The sequence below is a fragment of the Erpetoichthys calabaricus genome, chromosome 1, assembly GCF_900747795.2.
Source record: "Erpetoichthys calabaricus chromosome 1, fErpCal1.3, whole genome shotgun sequence".
Lineage (NCBI taxonomy): Eukaryota > Metazoa > Chordata > Cladistia > Polypteriformes > Polypteridae > Erpetoichthys > Erpetoichthys calabaricus.
Window position 1 is genome coordinate 317,819,802 of NC_041394.2, and position 17,364 is coordinate 317,837,165.

A 17,364-nucleotide genomic window follows, 5' to 3' on the forward strand; every position below is an offset into this window, starting at 1 on the left:
TTGAGTGTTGTGGGGCTAGCTAAAGCTTAGGTGCTAACAGTTTTATAATTTCTTAAATGGTTTTGATCTTCAGATTGTCAAAAAGTTTAAATGTTTTTATAAATATCCCTTAGTAACTGCAATGCTGGAGCCAGACCCTGAAGATCAAAGCAGTAGATGATTTTTATTATATTGATCTGAGTCGTGCTTTGATGAAGGTTTTTTAATCCTTACTTACGTTGTAGTATTAGGGGCAACCAGGTCAATTAACTGTAACAGAGTATGAAAAATAAGAAGTGTGCCTTCTTTAAACTTGACTTTATGTAAATTCTTGTGAATAGAAAGATAATAAATATACTATATATGTTTTTTTTAATCTGGTTGATCAGTACATCTCTGTTTTGGTGAGTTACAATTACAAAAATAGCACATAACCCATTTTTAAGGTTACCACTACTATCTCTCCTTTGCTTGTAATTGGACATGCTCTATAGAAATTGGGGAATAAGTGATGAAGTGATACAGAAAACTGGTTTCAGGGTGACTTTAATTGAAGAGGCTGTAAATGGTAAAAAGTTTTTGTTTTTAAATTTATAAGGTCATAAAATGATTTCTTTAGTACTGTAAAATGTGTCAAATTTCAAATGTTAATATTTACTTCTTAAGTTAAACCGTTACTTAAATCCACACAAACTATTTTGATATTTCACAGCTGGCTTACGCATGGTTACGACACTTTTGTGAAAAAGTATTTGTGATAGCTTTACTGTCAGTGGCTGTTCTTCATTGGAATTACTTTGCCTTGGTAAATGTATTCGCTTTTATATCAGTTGTCAATAGTGCAAGCAAGCTAAGGTACTTTCATGCTGAAGAGGTATAGTATGAAATCAAAATTTACCAGTGAAATGCCACCTAATTATTACAACATATATTGATTGTCTTGAATGCTTGTCCAATATCCTCTGATGGACATTTCAGGATTTAAGTGTGCAGATAATTGTCTTGGCAGTGTTACAAAAAAGCTGCCCTGAAATTTTATCTGTAGATTAAACTCATTGGTTTCTCAGTGGTATTTAGATGAAGGACATTATTTGTATTAATATTTCTGAGTAATGCATTTGACTTCATTGATTAAGCTGTAAAATGCAGCAGTCCCACCAATTTTATGTATTTTATGGAAGCTGTGTAGGTTTCTGTTCACATACGATAAGAGGAAATAATTGGATTCCTAGTACAAGTCAATGAGGCACAGTAATGTGTAGTTCATTGATGCTAAGAAAGGAAACAGCGAAGATACTTACTTTCTCAGTAAAGACCAAGGCTACCCAGTATCACTGGATATGAAAAATAGATAAATAAGTGTGGGTATGAAAAATGGATGGATGGCTATATCGATGATTCAACTTCCTAACATATGAAAACCTCAGTATTCTGTAAGTGAAGGACAGTTCATTAGTTCCTTTTCCATATAACAGCTACTTAATACATATAATTAAAAGTTGTATCTTTTTATTGTTGATTGTCTAAATAGCAAAAGCTCTGCCAGATATACAAGTGAAAAAGGCATAAATGTGCTTGGTATAGAGGCTTTTATTGGAGAGAAATATACACATTAGTTACACATTAATGGATGCAAAGTTGAAGTTAAGGGCCAGCATTTTGACTGTGCAGAGTCAATGCCTCCGATGTTTAAGGAAAGTGTGTGTATTAAATGCTTGGCACGAGACATCATTTCTGTAACGGTGGCTCCAGGGGAGCTCAGCAAAGGGAATACTGATTATAATTGACGGCAATCATCCCAGTCCCTGTTCTTGGTACCTGGCAATACAAATAAAAATGGGACTAAAAAGTACAAAGCAAGTAGCATGAGCCAAAGGGAGTTGTGACCTCATGGCCCCAGGATCAAATAGAGCTATCCTAACCAATACTGCCCCTGTGAATAAAGAATTCATTAATTCAGGCTTAGGGCATGAGGTAAGGTAGGGCACAAGGTCACTGGTACGCATGTTCTGAAGTCACAGCTCGGATTAAATAAACGGATTATGTTTTTTTTTTTTGACAAAGATAAGTGAACACACCAAACCAAACATTATTTAAAATTAAGAGAATGGTTAGGTAGGGGCAGTGGGGCATTTAATTAATTGTTAGTTCTCTTTGCTTGTCTCTCTTTTGCATGTACCCTAAGTTCTTGTCAATAAGCCGCGGCTTATCTAAGGAAAAAAGTTGTGAAAATGAAAAAATAGAATATCGGCTTATACATAAGTCCGGCTTATACATCCATCGCGGGGGTTGCGTTCCAGAGCCACCCGCGAAATAAGAATATCTGCGAAGTAGAAACCATATGTTTATATGGTTATTTTTATATTGTCATGCTTGGGTCACAGATTTGCGCAGAAACACAGGAGGTTGTAGAGAGACAGGAACGTTATTCAAACACTGCAAACAAACATTTGTCTCTTTTTCAAAAGTTTAAACTGTGCTCCATGACAAGACAGAGATGACAGTTCCGTCTCACAATTAAAAGAATGCAAACATATCTTCCTCTTCAAAGGAGTGAAGCAAACAAATCAATATGTCTGTTTGGCTTTTAAGTATGCGAAGCACCGCGGCACAAAGCTGTTGAAGGCGGCAGCTCACACCCCCTCCGTCAGGAGCAGACAAAGAGAGAGAGAGGGAGAGTTTGTTTTTCAGTCAAAATCAATACGTGCCCTTCGAGCTTTTAAGTATGCGAAGCACTGTGCAGCATGTCTTTTCAGGAATCAGCTTTACAAAAGATAGCAACGTGAAGATAATCTTTCAGCATTTTTAGACGAGCGTCCGTATCGTCTAGGTGTGCAAACAGCCCCCCTGCTCAATCCCCATACGTCAGGATCACAGATAGTCAGCGCAAGAGAGAGAGAACAGTAAGCCGGGTAGCTTCTCAGCCATCTGCCAATAGCGTCCCTTGTATGAAATCAACTGGGCAAACCAACTGAGGAAGCATGTACCAGAAATTAAAAAGACCCATTGTCCGCAGAAATCCGCGATATATATTTAAATATGCTTACATATAAAATCACAATTTAAATGACCGCTACGCGCTCGTGTTGACTCGGCGACGCCCAGAGCAGAAAGAACGTGCTCCGGCCGCTCCAACCGCGCCATGCGGGGAGTGAGAGAGACGGCAATATCTCACACTCTCTCCCCCCTTAAAGAAATTAAATGGGCGCGAGTGAGACCACTGACCTCCCTCCCTTCTATTAGTTATAGGTTATAGTACGTTCGGCTTATCCATGAGTCCGGCTTATCTATGATACGATTTTATTTTAAAAATTCGTATGATTTTTGGTCTCCGGCTAATACATGAGTCCGGCTTATAGACAAGAACTTAGGGTAATAATTTAACAGATACCACCATACTAAAATGACATACAATCCACAAACATCTGAACACAGATGGAACGAGGATTATTAAATAGATGCAAGTCACTTGAATTACTGAGCAACAGTCCAACCCCATAGCCACAATGGGGGACTATGTTATGTATGTATGTTATGAGGGTCCAGTTTCCTGGCCCCTTCATAAGGTGTGATGTTGTAGTGTGTAGAATTTAGGTACATATAGCAATTATTTGACAGAAACTGATTTATAGTACATGCAGTATATATAGAAAACAAATTGTATTCTAATATTGAGAAAACACTTGCTTTTTTTTACATTCTTTACTTTGCAAAGCAGCATTTGAGGAATTGTTAAAAAAATGTGTATTCAAATGCAAGAAGTAAATGAACAAAAGCTATTTAGGCATAATACAATCATTCTCTCATCATGGTGCTTAGCTCAAACCAGCTGAATAGCACTGAATTACATTTTGGACACTTTCCAAACTCCTGTGTCAAACAGTCAATTAAGGTCATGATTCTCCTTTCTCATTATATTCTGCATTTTATAAAAATTATTCCATTTGACGAACGTTGTATTGATACTGTTGTAACTTTTTCTAATAAATATTAGAAAGTTGTAAAGTTTCTCCTCCAGTGCATCCTGCAACTAAGCCTAATTGTGCAAGTCTTTCTCCTTGACTGCAAAGTAGGACCTTGCTGTAAGAGCAGATTCATTACTAATTTGTCAATGGTATATAGTATTATGAGTGCAAATTAATGTGTAACCCCTAAATTATATCAGAGATAAAAATGTGTCCCTAAATTATTTACTTCATAAATAATCATAAAGAGAGTTCAAATGAGCAAAACCAACAAAGGTAATTGAACACTTGGAATACTGTACTATGAATAAACAGCTGAGACCACTGTGTTAATTCAGGGTTCAGGCAGAATGTGGGGTTTGTAAGGAGCCATGGTCTAAATATTTGGGAAGTATTTAAGTTGCTTGTCTTGAGTGGCGCATAACCAATTTACATAAACCATGTGGATGAGTTTCCTCTAAAGTATACAATAATTCTTGACATAATCATTTTATCTCTAGAAATCACATGTAGTATATGAAAATCAAATGGATAAATCAGCCAAGACCTGAGTATCATGCTGGTGATAGAAATACCTTGTGTTCACCTATTTTCCTTTATCCTCTTACTGAAAGGCATTTGTTTTTAATTAAGACACAACACGCTATAAACGCATGCATAAATGGTCTGCTTCAGTACATGGACCACAAATTTGCTACACTTACCAAGTTTTTCTAGGCTTACAGATACTGGCATGATTAGTTGTCTAGGGAGTAATTAAAGCTGTGGAATTAAATTTCTAGAGAAGTGCTGCTCTGCATTTATTAATTTTAGTTATGCTGAACTCATGTTAAATGCCAGATTATGAAGGCATGTAGCTACATGTTTCCGCCAACAGCACAATATTTTATAATTTGGTATTGGAAGGGTAATATATATATATATATATATATATAATATAATGTATATCATTTAATATACTGTGTATATATACTGTATTTTTATATATATATATATATATATATATATATATATATATATATATATATATATATATATATATATATATATATCCATATTACTAACCGAGAATGCTAAACCGGATGATGGACGCAGGCACATCCGGCCATGGGCCGTAGCTGCAAAAAGACGTACTGCGCAGGCGCAAAAAGAGTCTGCGAGAGTCGGCTGAGGAGCCGAGAAAGGCGGACAAAAGAGGGCGAGAGAGGCGGATGAGGGTCCGCGAGAGGCGCAGGCGCAAAAAGAGTCCGCGAGAGTCGGAGAAAGGCGGACAAAAGAGGGCGACAAAGGCGGATGAGGGGCCGCGAGTGGCGGACGAGACCACAGAAAAAAGGAGTGAGCACATACAAAAAGGAGAAATGAGGCGCAAAGTCAAACGCAGGAAAAGCACGAAACACATTGCACACGAAACTAGACCCAAAAAAAAAAAAAAAAAAAAAAAAGAGGCTCGCGCACAACAGCAAGGCACCTACAGGCACCGGACGGGACACACACCATGAGGGGGATTCAACAAGCCCATGGAACACAAAAAAAAGAACACAAAACCACCCCACAGACCGTACAAGCGAGGGACGGGACACACACAAAGAGGGGGATTCAACAAGACACAGGAACACAAAAAGAAAGAAGACGCTCGCGCGACAACAATCCTCACACCCCCCCCCCCCCACACATCCATAAGAAGTGACACCCAAAGCCACATATTCTAAAGTGAACATCAACACCTTCACACTAGACAGCATAGGTGTCAGCATAGGTGGATCTCCTTACAATAAAGCACTATTAACCGTTCAACTGCAGAAAAGGAAACATATTAACAGTGACTGCGATCCTCCTTATTACTTATCCATATTTCGGATGCTGAGAAAGAAACAAGTCATGAATACACGGTCACGGGTTCAAAACGAAAAGGAAAGGATAACAGGAACAAACACACGAACACGAAAGAAACAACAAAATAGACGGCTATGCAGCATAGGTGGATCTCATTACAATAAGGCACTATTAACCGTTCAACCGCAGAAAAGGCTCCATATTAACAGTGAGTGCAATACTCCTTATTACTTATCCATATTTCTAAAAGAAAAAATGTCTCGACTCCAAAAACGCAAAGCTCAACTAAAGCTTCTAACTAACGATGTACCTAAAAGTAAAAACTTTATGAACTGCGTTACATCCTACAATAGTTCATTTGGTTTTGCATCTACCGGAGTAAATATCAGGCCACCAAAAGGCAATGGCCCATACTGCTTTCCCATATGTGCACAAATACTGCATCGCATTGGAACAGTGCACCCTGAAACAAATCAACAATGCAAATATACACAAATCTACATCCTGGATCCACATGACGCAAACTATCAATCAAAGTGCTGCATCGCAACAGGCACGGATTCAAAACGAAACACCTCCCGTCTCAGACATACGTTAATGGCAAGGAAGGCTACAACGGGCGTCTCACACAGCACAGGCAAATCGATTACAGCTCAAAAACAACACGTCCCAAATACTACACATGCAACAACGCGCCTCTCAAACGGCACAAGCAAAACATACACCGGGAAAATTCATTCGGATTAATGAATGTCATTTGCAATCATTGTCATTCAGTTCACTTCCCTGAAGAAACAACTGGCAATACAAGTAATACATTTACACGTTGTTGTCAAAAGGGTCAAATTAGACTGCCTTCTTTACATTCATATACTGAATATCTACAGAAGATTCTAACTGACGATGTACCTGAAAGTGAAATCTTTATCAACTGCATTAGATCCTACAAATCGGTATCCACTATGAACATTAACGGTGGCACTGCACGTGACATCCGTCTTCAAAAAATGTTGTTTATTGATGAATGTACAATGGCATGAAGTCACTTACTCAACACCATTCATAAACTTCTACAAACGTTTATGAATAATAATATTCGATTTGGAGGAAAGGTACTTTTATTAGGAGGAGATTTTAAACAGTGATTAGCTATTCTTCCAGATGCCATGCACTCAGCTATTGTTCAGTGCACCTTAAAATACGCAGACAATTGGCATTGCTTTCAAAAGATACAGTTAGTAAAAAAGATACGATGTCCAGAACCAGATCATAACAATTGCTTATTACAACTGAGAGATGGTACACTCACCAATACAGATGGACTTCACCCACATATTATTACAATTCCTCAAGCCTTTATCTGCGACGACTTAGTTACAGACAGATTTGGAACAGCAATCTCATTAGACCAAATGCCCCTTTTAACACAACGCACTATATTATGTCCAAAAAATATTAATGTGCAAAACATAAATACCTAAGTCATTCCATTACTTCCTGGAGAGACACAACTCTTTCTAAGCTCTGACAAACTTGACTCTGATCACAACAATAACCATCTTCATTGACCTTACAAGTTCTGAGCTGGAATTACCTTTTACACTTAAACGGCGTGTACAAAGAAATTTTCCAATAAACCTTTACACTGTGCCACACACTTTATTGTTTGCTTTCTATTTGCATCATCTACACCGTCACACTATTCTATATCTCATTCATACATCACGCTCTTTGTCATTTCCAACACCAGGGGTTGGCGAGCGAAGCGAGCAGGGGGCGGAGCCCCCTAGTATATATATAAAATAAAATGCAAAGTTGATTGGCTGACTCACTCACTCGATAACTCATCTTTCACGACTAGTTAAAAAGCTGAAATTTGGCAGGATGGTACATCTAGGCCACTAGTTATCCAATAAAAAAGGACATTTTGATATATGATTGTAACATACCATGTCCCCTGTTTTGCCCCAGCTTTGACAGCAATCACATGAAGAAGCTGTGTGTATGCTTCCAGCAGCCTTTATTTCTGTATAAATATTTTAAGAGTGATAAATGCTTGTGTTCACACTACTTGAGTACTGACCCAGTTTCACAAACAATGCCATTGTTATTGCTTGTACTATTAATATCTTCAAATCCACATATTTATGACTTAAATGTCAATAAATATAGTAAATTATCTCACAATTATCAATCAATAAATCATCAAAGTGAGAGCAATTAGGTCCTTTTAAAGCCCCCAGTAATACACCATTAGGTTATCTTTCTTATCTGTCTGGACTTCTGTATCTTCTCCATTCTTGTAGTAAAATATGTCCTGAAGGCCATTTCAAAAGTAACAGGGATTTACAGTGTTTGGCTACAGTTCATCCTCTCACAAAGTACTGATTTACATCTTTATTTCAGAAATTCAGTCCATGTGACCTCACTTGATAACAGAAAATGGCTGCTATTGTGTTGTATTAGAATAGTGGACTATCATGTGATGGTAGGCGAATTCCATTGCCCTGTAAATTACATTTGCTGAAATGCTGAAAGCTTCATTTTGGGACAAATCCAATGGCCTCCTTTGGAGTTTATTGTGATTAAATTGGGAGCCTTACAATGGTGTGTTCAGTTTTTGTATATTCATGACAATAAGTCAGAGATTGTGACTATATGTGGTTTAGGTTTTAGTAAAATATTATGGATATAACATTTATAGTGACATTGCAAATACATGATGAACAGAATGCTAAAAAAAAAAAGAGTATCCCACTCAAATTTTATGCATTTTTCAATATAAGTACTTCAACTAGTGTGTTTTTCTATTTTTTAACAGCATAACACCAGAGCATAAATAATAGATTTTTTTAATTTTCATTTGGTTTTCTTACTTACTTGCTAGAATATGATCGATTTGGCATTAGAAAAACACCTGAATCTAAACAGAAAGTAGAGCCGCTACTCCACCCCATCGAAGTTGGCCAGTTGAGGTGATTTGGGCATCTGATTAGGACGTCTCCTGCGATCCTCCTTGCAGAAGTGTTTTGGGCATATCAACCAGGGGGAGACCTTGGGCAAGACTCAGGATGTGCTAAAGAGATTATATCTCCTGGATGGCCTGGGAATGCCTCACTATCCCAAACCCTCCACTCCCCCCAGTCATGCAGAAGAGTTAGAGGAGGTAGTGGGAAAGATGGCATATGGGCATCCTTACTTAAACCACTGCATCTGTGACCCTGACCAAATACGTGGCAGAAAATGGATGGATGGATGGATGAGCCTGATAATTGTTATCCATTCATCCTTTATTTTAACCCATTTTATCCAGAACATGCATTGAGGTTGGGCTGTTGCCTATATTGGCAGCACTGGCCACAAGCCAGGATCTTTATATGTCCCAGTTGTAATTCTTCAATTAGGGATGTTGTCATCCATTTCAAATTTTCAACACTTGATCAAGACCTGCAGTTCGCTTACTACCCAGTGAGGTGGAGAAGTGTTAAACATAATTGCCATAGGAGTGAAGATTTTTTATGGGCTGGGCTGATTAAGCAGTGATATACTTTAAATGCAAATAATGAAAGAAAGTCTTTATCTATAATCTCTAAGGTGGTCTGATTTTGTTTGACAAGTCTATATTATGAGAAACAATTATGCTGCCACAAAATCTTTGCTTTATTGTGAACCTAATATCAAATTAGGCTATTAAGCCAGAAGTGGACTATAGAAACTGAGTTTGTGGCTGCCGTACCTTATAGCTACATAAATATCACAGTAAGGCTTGAAATCAATAATGCAGTGTCTAATTTATTACTCAGTGATTCCTGTGGCATTCCAACATAAAATCTGAGCTAGATTGTCCTCTTTGTGGAGTTAGCCTGCTCACCATGTGTGTATGGGTTTCATCTTTGAACATTTACAGATACAAGATGCTGGGTTAACTAATGCTAAGTTAACTTTTACTATGATTGACTGCATCTTGTGTTGGATTATCAATTATATTATTTATAGTTACATCTGTATATTTTGGCTGCCTTATGATAATGACAGATGTAAACAATGTGTTGAAAATGGGCACAGCAATAAACTGGTCACTCACCATTTGGTATAGAAAAATAACTTCTCTAATACAGTTGTAGAATTTAGTGGAATTTAGTTTGATGTACATCATTGTTCCGTAAAGTTATGCATTGCATTTTATTTCAATATAGTGCCTCTCTCTTTTTACACAGGTATTTATCATCCTCCAAGATTAAAAATACCATGAGATTGTTTGGACCATTTATCAAAAGAGCTTTTGCAGTTATTGGATATGTAAGTATAACTAAAAGAGCAGTTTTCTTTTTTTAATAATAGGTTACATTTATTGAGCGCCTTTCACATACCTAAGGTCGCTTTACATACAGAAAAAAAAAAAAAAAAATTACACAGACGACAAAAGTTTGTAGAAAAGGAAAGTTTTCAGTTGCGATTTAAACGTGCAGAAACAGGAGCAATCTCGGAGAGACTGAGGAAGACAGTTCCAGAGTTGAGGTGCTATAGCACTGAAGGACCTGCCTCCCAAGGTGGATAGTCTGGCGTGTGGGACGGTAAGGAGATTACTGCTCGAGGACCTGAGAGAATGACAAGGAGTGTAAGAAGCTAGTAGCTGAGTGAGGTAGAAGGGGGCAAGGTTATGTAGGGCTTTGAAGGTGAGAATCCTTGATGGAACCGGTAACCAGTGAAGCTGGGAGAGAACAGGGGATATATGAGCAAAATGCTTTGTGTGGGTGAAGACTCTAGCTGCAGAGTTCTGAATATACTGTAGCTTCTGTATAGATTTTGCAGGGAGGCCAATGAAGAGGGAATTACAGTAATCAATACAAGACATTATGAAACAATGAACCAGAGTTTGAGCATCAGACAAGGACAGAAATGGACGGAGGCGGGCAATGTTACGGAGATCATAGAATGAAATTTTAGAAAGAGACTAATGTGTAACTCAAAGTTAAGTGATGAATCAAACAAAACACCAAGATTTCTGACAACAGGATTGACAAGTGTACCATCAACACTTTCTAATGCACATTTTCATAGTGTATGTTATTCCAACATTTTTTAATAAGGATAGTATATTACAAATAATTTCATATTTTTCCAGTAAGACAAGCAATCACATATTGAGACATTAAACAAGTAACAATGCTCATATTAAAGTAGGAAAAGAGTTAAATTCAATAGTTACATTTTGGAGCAAATAGCTGGATGAGTTTGTAGTTCATGCAGCCTGATTATTTTCCGCTAAGGTGGAAAAACATTTCTCAGGTTGCCTGTGACAATGGATAGTGTGGTATACTAGTGTCTTATAACTTGTGCATCTTCTCTAACACTGACTAACTTTGTGACACAGAGTCACTTAACCTTCTAATGCTCACATTGTAGCAACATGGAAACGTTTGGCCTCTGTTCATTGATTTTTACATTGCTTTAGATAAAATCATTATATATTGTCAATGTCTAAATGTAAGCATAGGTAATATATAAGAGTATATAAGAGTTACATAAATAGATTTTGCTATACAGTAATCCCTCGCTATATTGCGCTTCGACTTCCGCAGCTTCACTCTATCGCGGATTTTATATGTAAGCATATCTAAATATATAACATGGATTTTTCTCTGCTTCGCGGGTTTCTGCGGACAATGGGTCTTTTTACTTCTGGTACATGCTTCCTCAGTTGGTTTGCCCAGTGATTTCATAACTTTTGTGCTCTTTTGTGTTTATCTTTGTGCATAGTCAAGCCCTGCTCTTTTGTGTTTATCTTTGTGCATAGTCAAGCCCTTCGTTATGGCTCCAAAACGAACTGCACCTGCTACTACTTTTTATGGGCTGCTTCGATTGCCGAAAAGGTAAAAGTTTTGGATATGTTGAAGGAAGGGAACAGCTACACTGCTGTAGGACGCCATTATGGCATCAATGACTCCACGATTCTTTATTTAAAAAGGAGGAAAATAATATAAGATCTACGGCCGCAGTGGCCTTTAACCAGGGCGCGAAACGAGTTGTAAGTGGACGTAGTAAGGCGATAGTCCGGATGGAATCTGCTTTAGGGATTTGGATCGAAGACTGCCGGAAGAAGAACAACAGCGGTGCTACACAGTCGCCTGAAGAGGCTCCTTTAGAAGAGCTGTAACGCTCTCCTTTGTTGTGCAGTAAAATTAAACTCATCGTTATTGAACAAGTCGTCGTGTCATTGTTGGTGAGTAACCGTAATTAATTGTCTACGTACAGTACTTAGTACATGTACATATGTTTAGTGTAACTGTACACTCATTTTATACAATTTTTCTTGCATTGTACGTATTTATTGCTGGTGGCCTGTCTATTGTAATGGCTGTAACATGTGATTTCGGAGACGCTCGATATCTTTAAAATAATATTTAGGTTTTACTGTATATAAACAGTGTGTTTACATACATAATTTCAACGAATCTTACCTAATATCTAAGAGAAAACAAAGGGTTTATGCTGTATAATTGTACGGGAAATGTTTAGAAGAATGTGGGAGAGTTTATAAGGGCTTAAAATATATAAAAATAACCATATAAACATATGGTTTTTACTTCGCGGATTTTCAAGTTTCGCGGGGGGTTCTGGAACGCAACCCCCACGATCGAGGAGGGATCACTGTATGACTCTATGTTGCCTAGTTGATATATAGTAGTTGTGTAGCTAAGTCTTACAGAACTAACTGCTGAATTTGACATACAGTGCATCATTTGACAATAGTCACGTAAAATTTTATCATTCCTACACAGAACCCTCAGCCAATTTTAAATCTATTTTGTTTCTTTACTTGTGACCTATGTTGACAATTTGCCACATTTCCAGGTACTTTATAACAAGTTGTTTTGTCTTGGTAGAGTAATATATTGCTCTACTTTCCCCTATTGTATTATTAATATGTAGCCTTTGTCAGAATCTCACAGACTTACCACTGTTTATAAGGTATTATAGTATATAACTTTTCCCCACCTTCCCTTCTATATCTATAGGCAATTAGGTGTAGTAAAAAGACAAGTAGGAGTTAAGTTACACATAAAATAATGTATTATTGATAATATTCATAAATAATAACAATATGCAAAGTACATTTGAATATTGGCAGCCATACAACCTGATTAAATGGTGATGTGTAGTTTCAGGCGGCACACAGACTTGTTAGTTATTTAAAATGTCTCTAGTTAAGGCTTCATTGTGCTCAGCTTTCTTCAGAACAGGCCACATGCCTGTTCAATATGGCTGCCAAGCTGTGCTCTTCATTGTGGTGTTCTTGTCATCAGAGGTTAGTAAGAGAGAGAATGTGGTTGAACAAGCAGATTAATAGATTATCTGTCCAACCCCTACAGCCAATAGGACACCATGGTACTTAAAAGCTTCTGATAGAAGTCAATTCCAAACAGCCATGCTTCAGACCAATGGGGCAAAGACAATCTTAACACCTGCCATCCCCCAAAACCATATGTTAAGGTGACCTGGCTTCCTTGCGGGGGTTGAAAGACTTTAGCAGAGAAACACTCGCCAAACTGGTTTAAGGCACATTCCCCCCCATCTCTGTCGTAAAATTCAAAGAGGCCCATTCCTGGGTTAAACATGAATGCTTATCACTAATGTAACATTGCTTTGCCTAAATTACAAATAAAGACATACATACAAAATATTTATCAACTTATATGCAAAATCTTACATCACAACACAAGTGCTTGTGGAAAGCTGTGTGACAAAGAGTTATTGTATGTGGAGACTGCAAGTTTAAAATAATTACTGTTGTTTAACATTTAACTTCATAAGCCCGGGTCTTTTGAGAACAAGTGGATCCGAACTCTCATATAATTTCAACATAAGTCTCATCAAGTCTAGGTTTTTTTTAGACTAAGCAGTCTTAAAGGTCAAACCAGATTACACCGTGACTTTGTGGTGAGCATGCTTCTTTGTCACAGACTCTTGGATCTAGTGTCATTGTGAGCAATTTGCCATCCTCCCCTCCTTGGATTTTCAGTAATACAATGGGTACTGTGCTTTGCATAGTTTTACATTTTTTCCTGCAGCTATGACAGTGCTCTGATGACATCTGGATAGTGTCAGTTGTTTTCAAAGTACAGTATACCTTGAGGCCTATGAATCTGATATTAATCCTACAATCTGAATAACAAAAACAAAAATAGGTGTCCCCCAATACATGACATTTACTTGCAACACCCTTTACTTGCCTGATGAACCTTTTGTTGGGTGTGTAACTTTTCATATGCATACATTTGTACATATAGGTTACCCATTTTTTCATTGTTGTTTCATTATATTGATAATATGTGTACCTTTATTAATATATTATTTATGCACAGTATATGTTCTCTTATCAGTGTATTCTTGTTGTATTATATACTGTATACTCTGTTTAAATTAGTCAGCAACTTTACTCTGCTAAGAAATGAACTGAATTAAATGTATAATTTTGCAAAGATTGCTGAGTAACGCAAATAGGGTATATTTATGGACCCGTGCACCCTTCTAATTTAGTTTTCAGTATATATTATCAACAAACCAATGGTTGGCACCAATGTATGACAGAGTCTAAGAGTGAATATGGTATAGTAGATCAGCGTAGGAATCAACGTAGAGTGGCAGGTCATCTTCAAAAAAAGCTTTGAAATTCTGTCTTGTCTACCCAACCTAACAAATAGAAGTTAGCAGGTAAGATTCATTGGGCACTATTGAGACTCGGCTTAATATATAGGAGAGTTTAGACAGCCTTGTGGCTGTTCTTATCATTGAAGTAAAAAAGTATGGCTTATCTCTAAATCTGTTTGATGTTGATCAATTGAAAACTTTGTATCACATCAGTCTGGTCTTTGTGTTACATGTTCATTTGTTTGTCCCATTATTTTTATGTGACTATAGCTTGAATTACATGATCTGATGATATGCAGGCCTTCACAAATACAGTGGGAAGTAACATAAGTTGATAATATAGTAGATACAGCAGCAAGTAATTCAGAATGTCTGGCAATGTCAATCATTCTTTGCTAATTTTACCTGGCATGTTCAATGTACATATTTTCCTGTCGTCAGTGCTTGATTTTAAGCCAAACATATTACCGTCAGAAAATGCATCAGTTACAGAAGCCAAGCTTTTAACTTGATTTAGTTTCCCCCAATGCCTTTTACATGTCTTTCTGTATCTGTTAGAAAAGATCTGTGCATGACCTTAGCCCATATAACAACAAATAATAATAGGTAGAATCTATCTCCACATCTCAAAATGCTAACACATTGGATTTGAGAGACTCAAGGGGAAGATTCATAAGTAACTCAAAATTGTGAAAGTTCAGTAATGTTGTGTAACCAAGGCCTGCCAATGCTACAGTTGCCACATAATGTAAGAAATGCCCTGAGTAGTTTGCCAGTATAACATTTCCAAATGCAACAATAAAAAGAAGTATAGAATGACTATAAAAGTGAATTTTGTTTTTCACTTACATGACAAGTACAGGAACTATTAAGGAAGTACTCAGTACTTAGTGAATTGTAGAGAGAAGTGCTACTTACAATAAAAAGGCTACTTACATTAAAAAGATAGTACTTTGTCAAAAGGGGGAACATTAGCTTTTTACAAGCTTAATAAATAAATATCACAAACTCCAGCATTATTATAAAAAAAATTAAAAACTTCTGACTTAAAGATTTAAAGACTAAATCTCTCTATATATAAAAGGAAATCCTGGAATGGAAAGCAAATGCAAGGCTACGATACGTGATAATCTCGAAAGACATTTAAAAGACGCACCGTGGCAAGTCTCCTTGGTCTCGCGGGGACCGTAAACATGAGACTTGTTGCCAAGAGATTGTCCCAGCGCCGTAGCAAAAAGGACAGCGGCTGTATAGGCTTTAAAGGTCTGCATGTTGTGGAATGTAAGGGTCACTGGTCTGTAAACATTAGGTAAAGAGGCACAGGAACAATACAGGAGGTTTTCCATAACAGTGGTACTTTATGGAGTCTTAGGGACAGACAGAACAGGTAGCAGAGGATACCACCAAGTTGGTCAGCACAGAGCTTAAGAACTTGAGGACTAACTCTGTCTAGACACATGGCTTTTCCTGTGTGTAGCCTCATCCATTGTCTCCTTACGTGACCATCAGGTTTCGGCAGCCCATATTGATGGTCAGAGGTATAGGTGTATATGCTCTTTAGAGTCTCATTGTCAGCAGATTTGAATGCTCTCTTATTTTCATTCAGGATACTTTTTAGCCCCCTTTTAATATAGAGCTCATTGCTTGGAAGGTTGCATACTGTTATTCAGGGTTCAATAGTGTGAACACAGAAGTTAATCTAGTCTGTGATGCAGTGACTGAGGCCCTTAATTCCATCACCATGCAACTCACATATCATTTCCCAGTCTCCTTTGGAGTCATTTAGAACCATTTCAGCCTCTAGGCTCCACTTCCTCATTATCCTGGCAGTGACAGGTTGCTTTTTTTTATAACAGACTTGTAGGTGGGAGTAAGATGGCTCAGATTGTGGTCAGATCTGCCCAAGTGCTCCACAGGTTTACAGGCATCTTTATGATTAAAGGACATGTGTATTAGTGAATAGTCAACAAGTGGGTAAACAGGGAAGATACTGAAGTTTTCAGATAATAACAAAATGGCAGATAATCTAGAATCAGCTGAATCATTACTAATGGACCTGGACAGAATACAAGCTTAGGAAAGGGTATGGAAAGTTAAACGTAATATAAGTAAATATTAATTATTACACTTATTAAGTAAAAATCTTATGTTTGAATGCACAATTAGAGGAGAGAAACTTGAGAGTACATTTTACAAAAAGACAAAGGTGTTGTAGTGGACTCTTCACTGTCTATATTTGGACAATGTAGAAAAGGGTTAAGGAAGGCTAAAGGCTATAAGTTATACTGTATAGCAGGATGTATACAGTCAAAGTCAAAGGATGTCATCTGTAAGTTATGTATCTGGAGTACTATGTGAAGTTTTAGTCTCAGTATTTCAAAAACAACATAGCAATACTCAAAGAGCAACTAGGTTGGTTCCAGAAATAGGTATGAACTCTGAGGAAAGACTGAAGGAGCTGTTCCTTTTCAGTTTGGGCTGGTGGAGATCAAAAGATTACATCACTGAATTATTCCATATTGTGACGGAAATTAGCATGGTGGATCCAAGATATTATTTTAAAATGTGACCTTCTTTGGAAAAAATTGGATATGGAAGGAGACTGGTTAAGATGAGTTTCATGCAAACATTAAAAGTTTTATTGAAACAGAAGACCATACATACATAGAATAGGTTTCCAGATAATGTGGTAGATAGCAGTAGTAATTTAGATAAATTGAAAATCTGACACAATTCTATTTTGGAGAAATTGATGTGCTTTGTTGGGCTGATTACCACGTCATGAGCAAAGTTGTTTCAACATTCTACTGTTCTAATATGAGCCTCAGGAGCACTATTATCATTTTGTCATCAGCAATTTTTTTATAAGTGTTTGTCATTTTATTTTAAAATCAGAGCCTCAGACACATATTACATAAATTATAAGCTCAAGGCA

General features: G+C 37.2%; 1 protein-coding gene across 1 annotated transcript in view; it reads left to right on the forward strand.

The window, feature by feature from the left end:
• Window positions 1–17,364, forward strand: part of tmtc1 (transmembrane O-mannosyltransferase targeting cadherins 1) — a 607,165-nt gene that overhangs the window by 219,469 nt on the left and 370,332 nt on the right. The window contains exon 6 of the mRNA XM_051929219.1: window positions 9,995–10,076. Within this exon, the coding sequence (XP_051785179.1) occupies window positions 9,995–10,076 (82 nt within the window). The remainder of the gene's footprint in view (window positions 1–9,994; window positions 10,077–17,364) is intronic.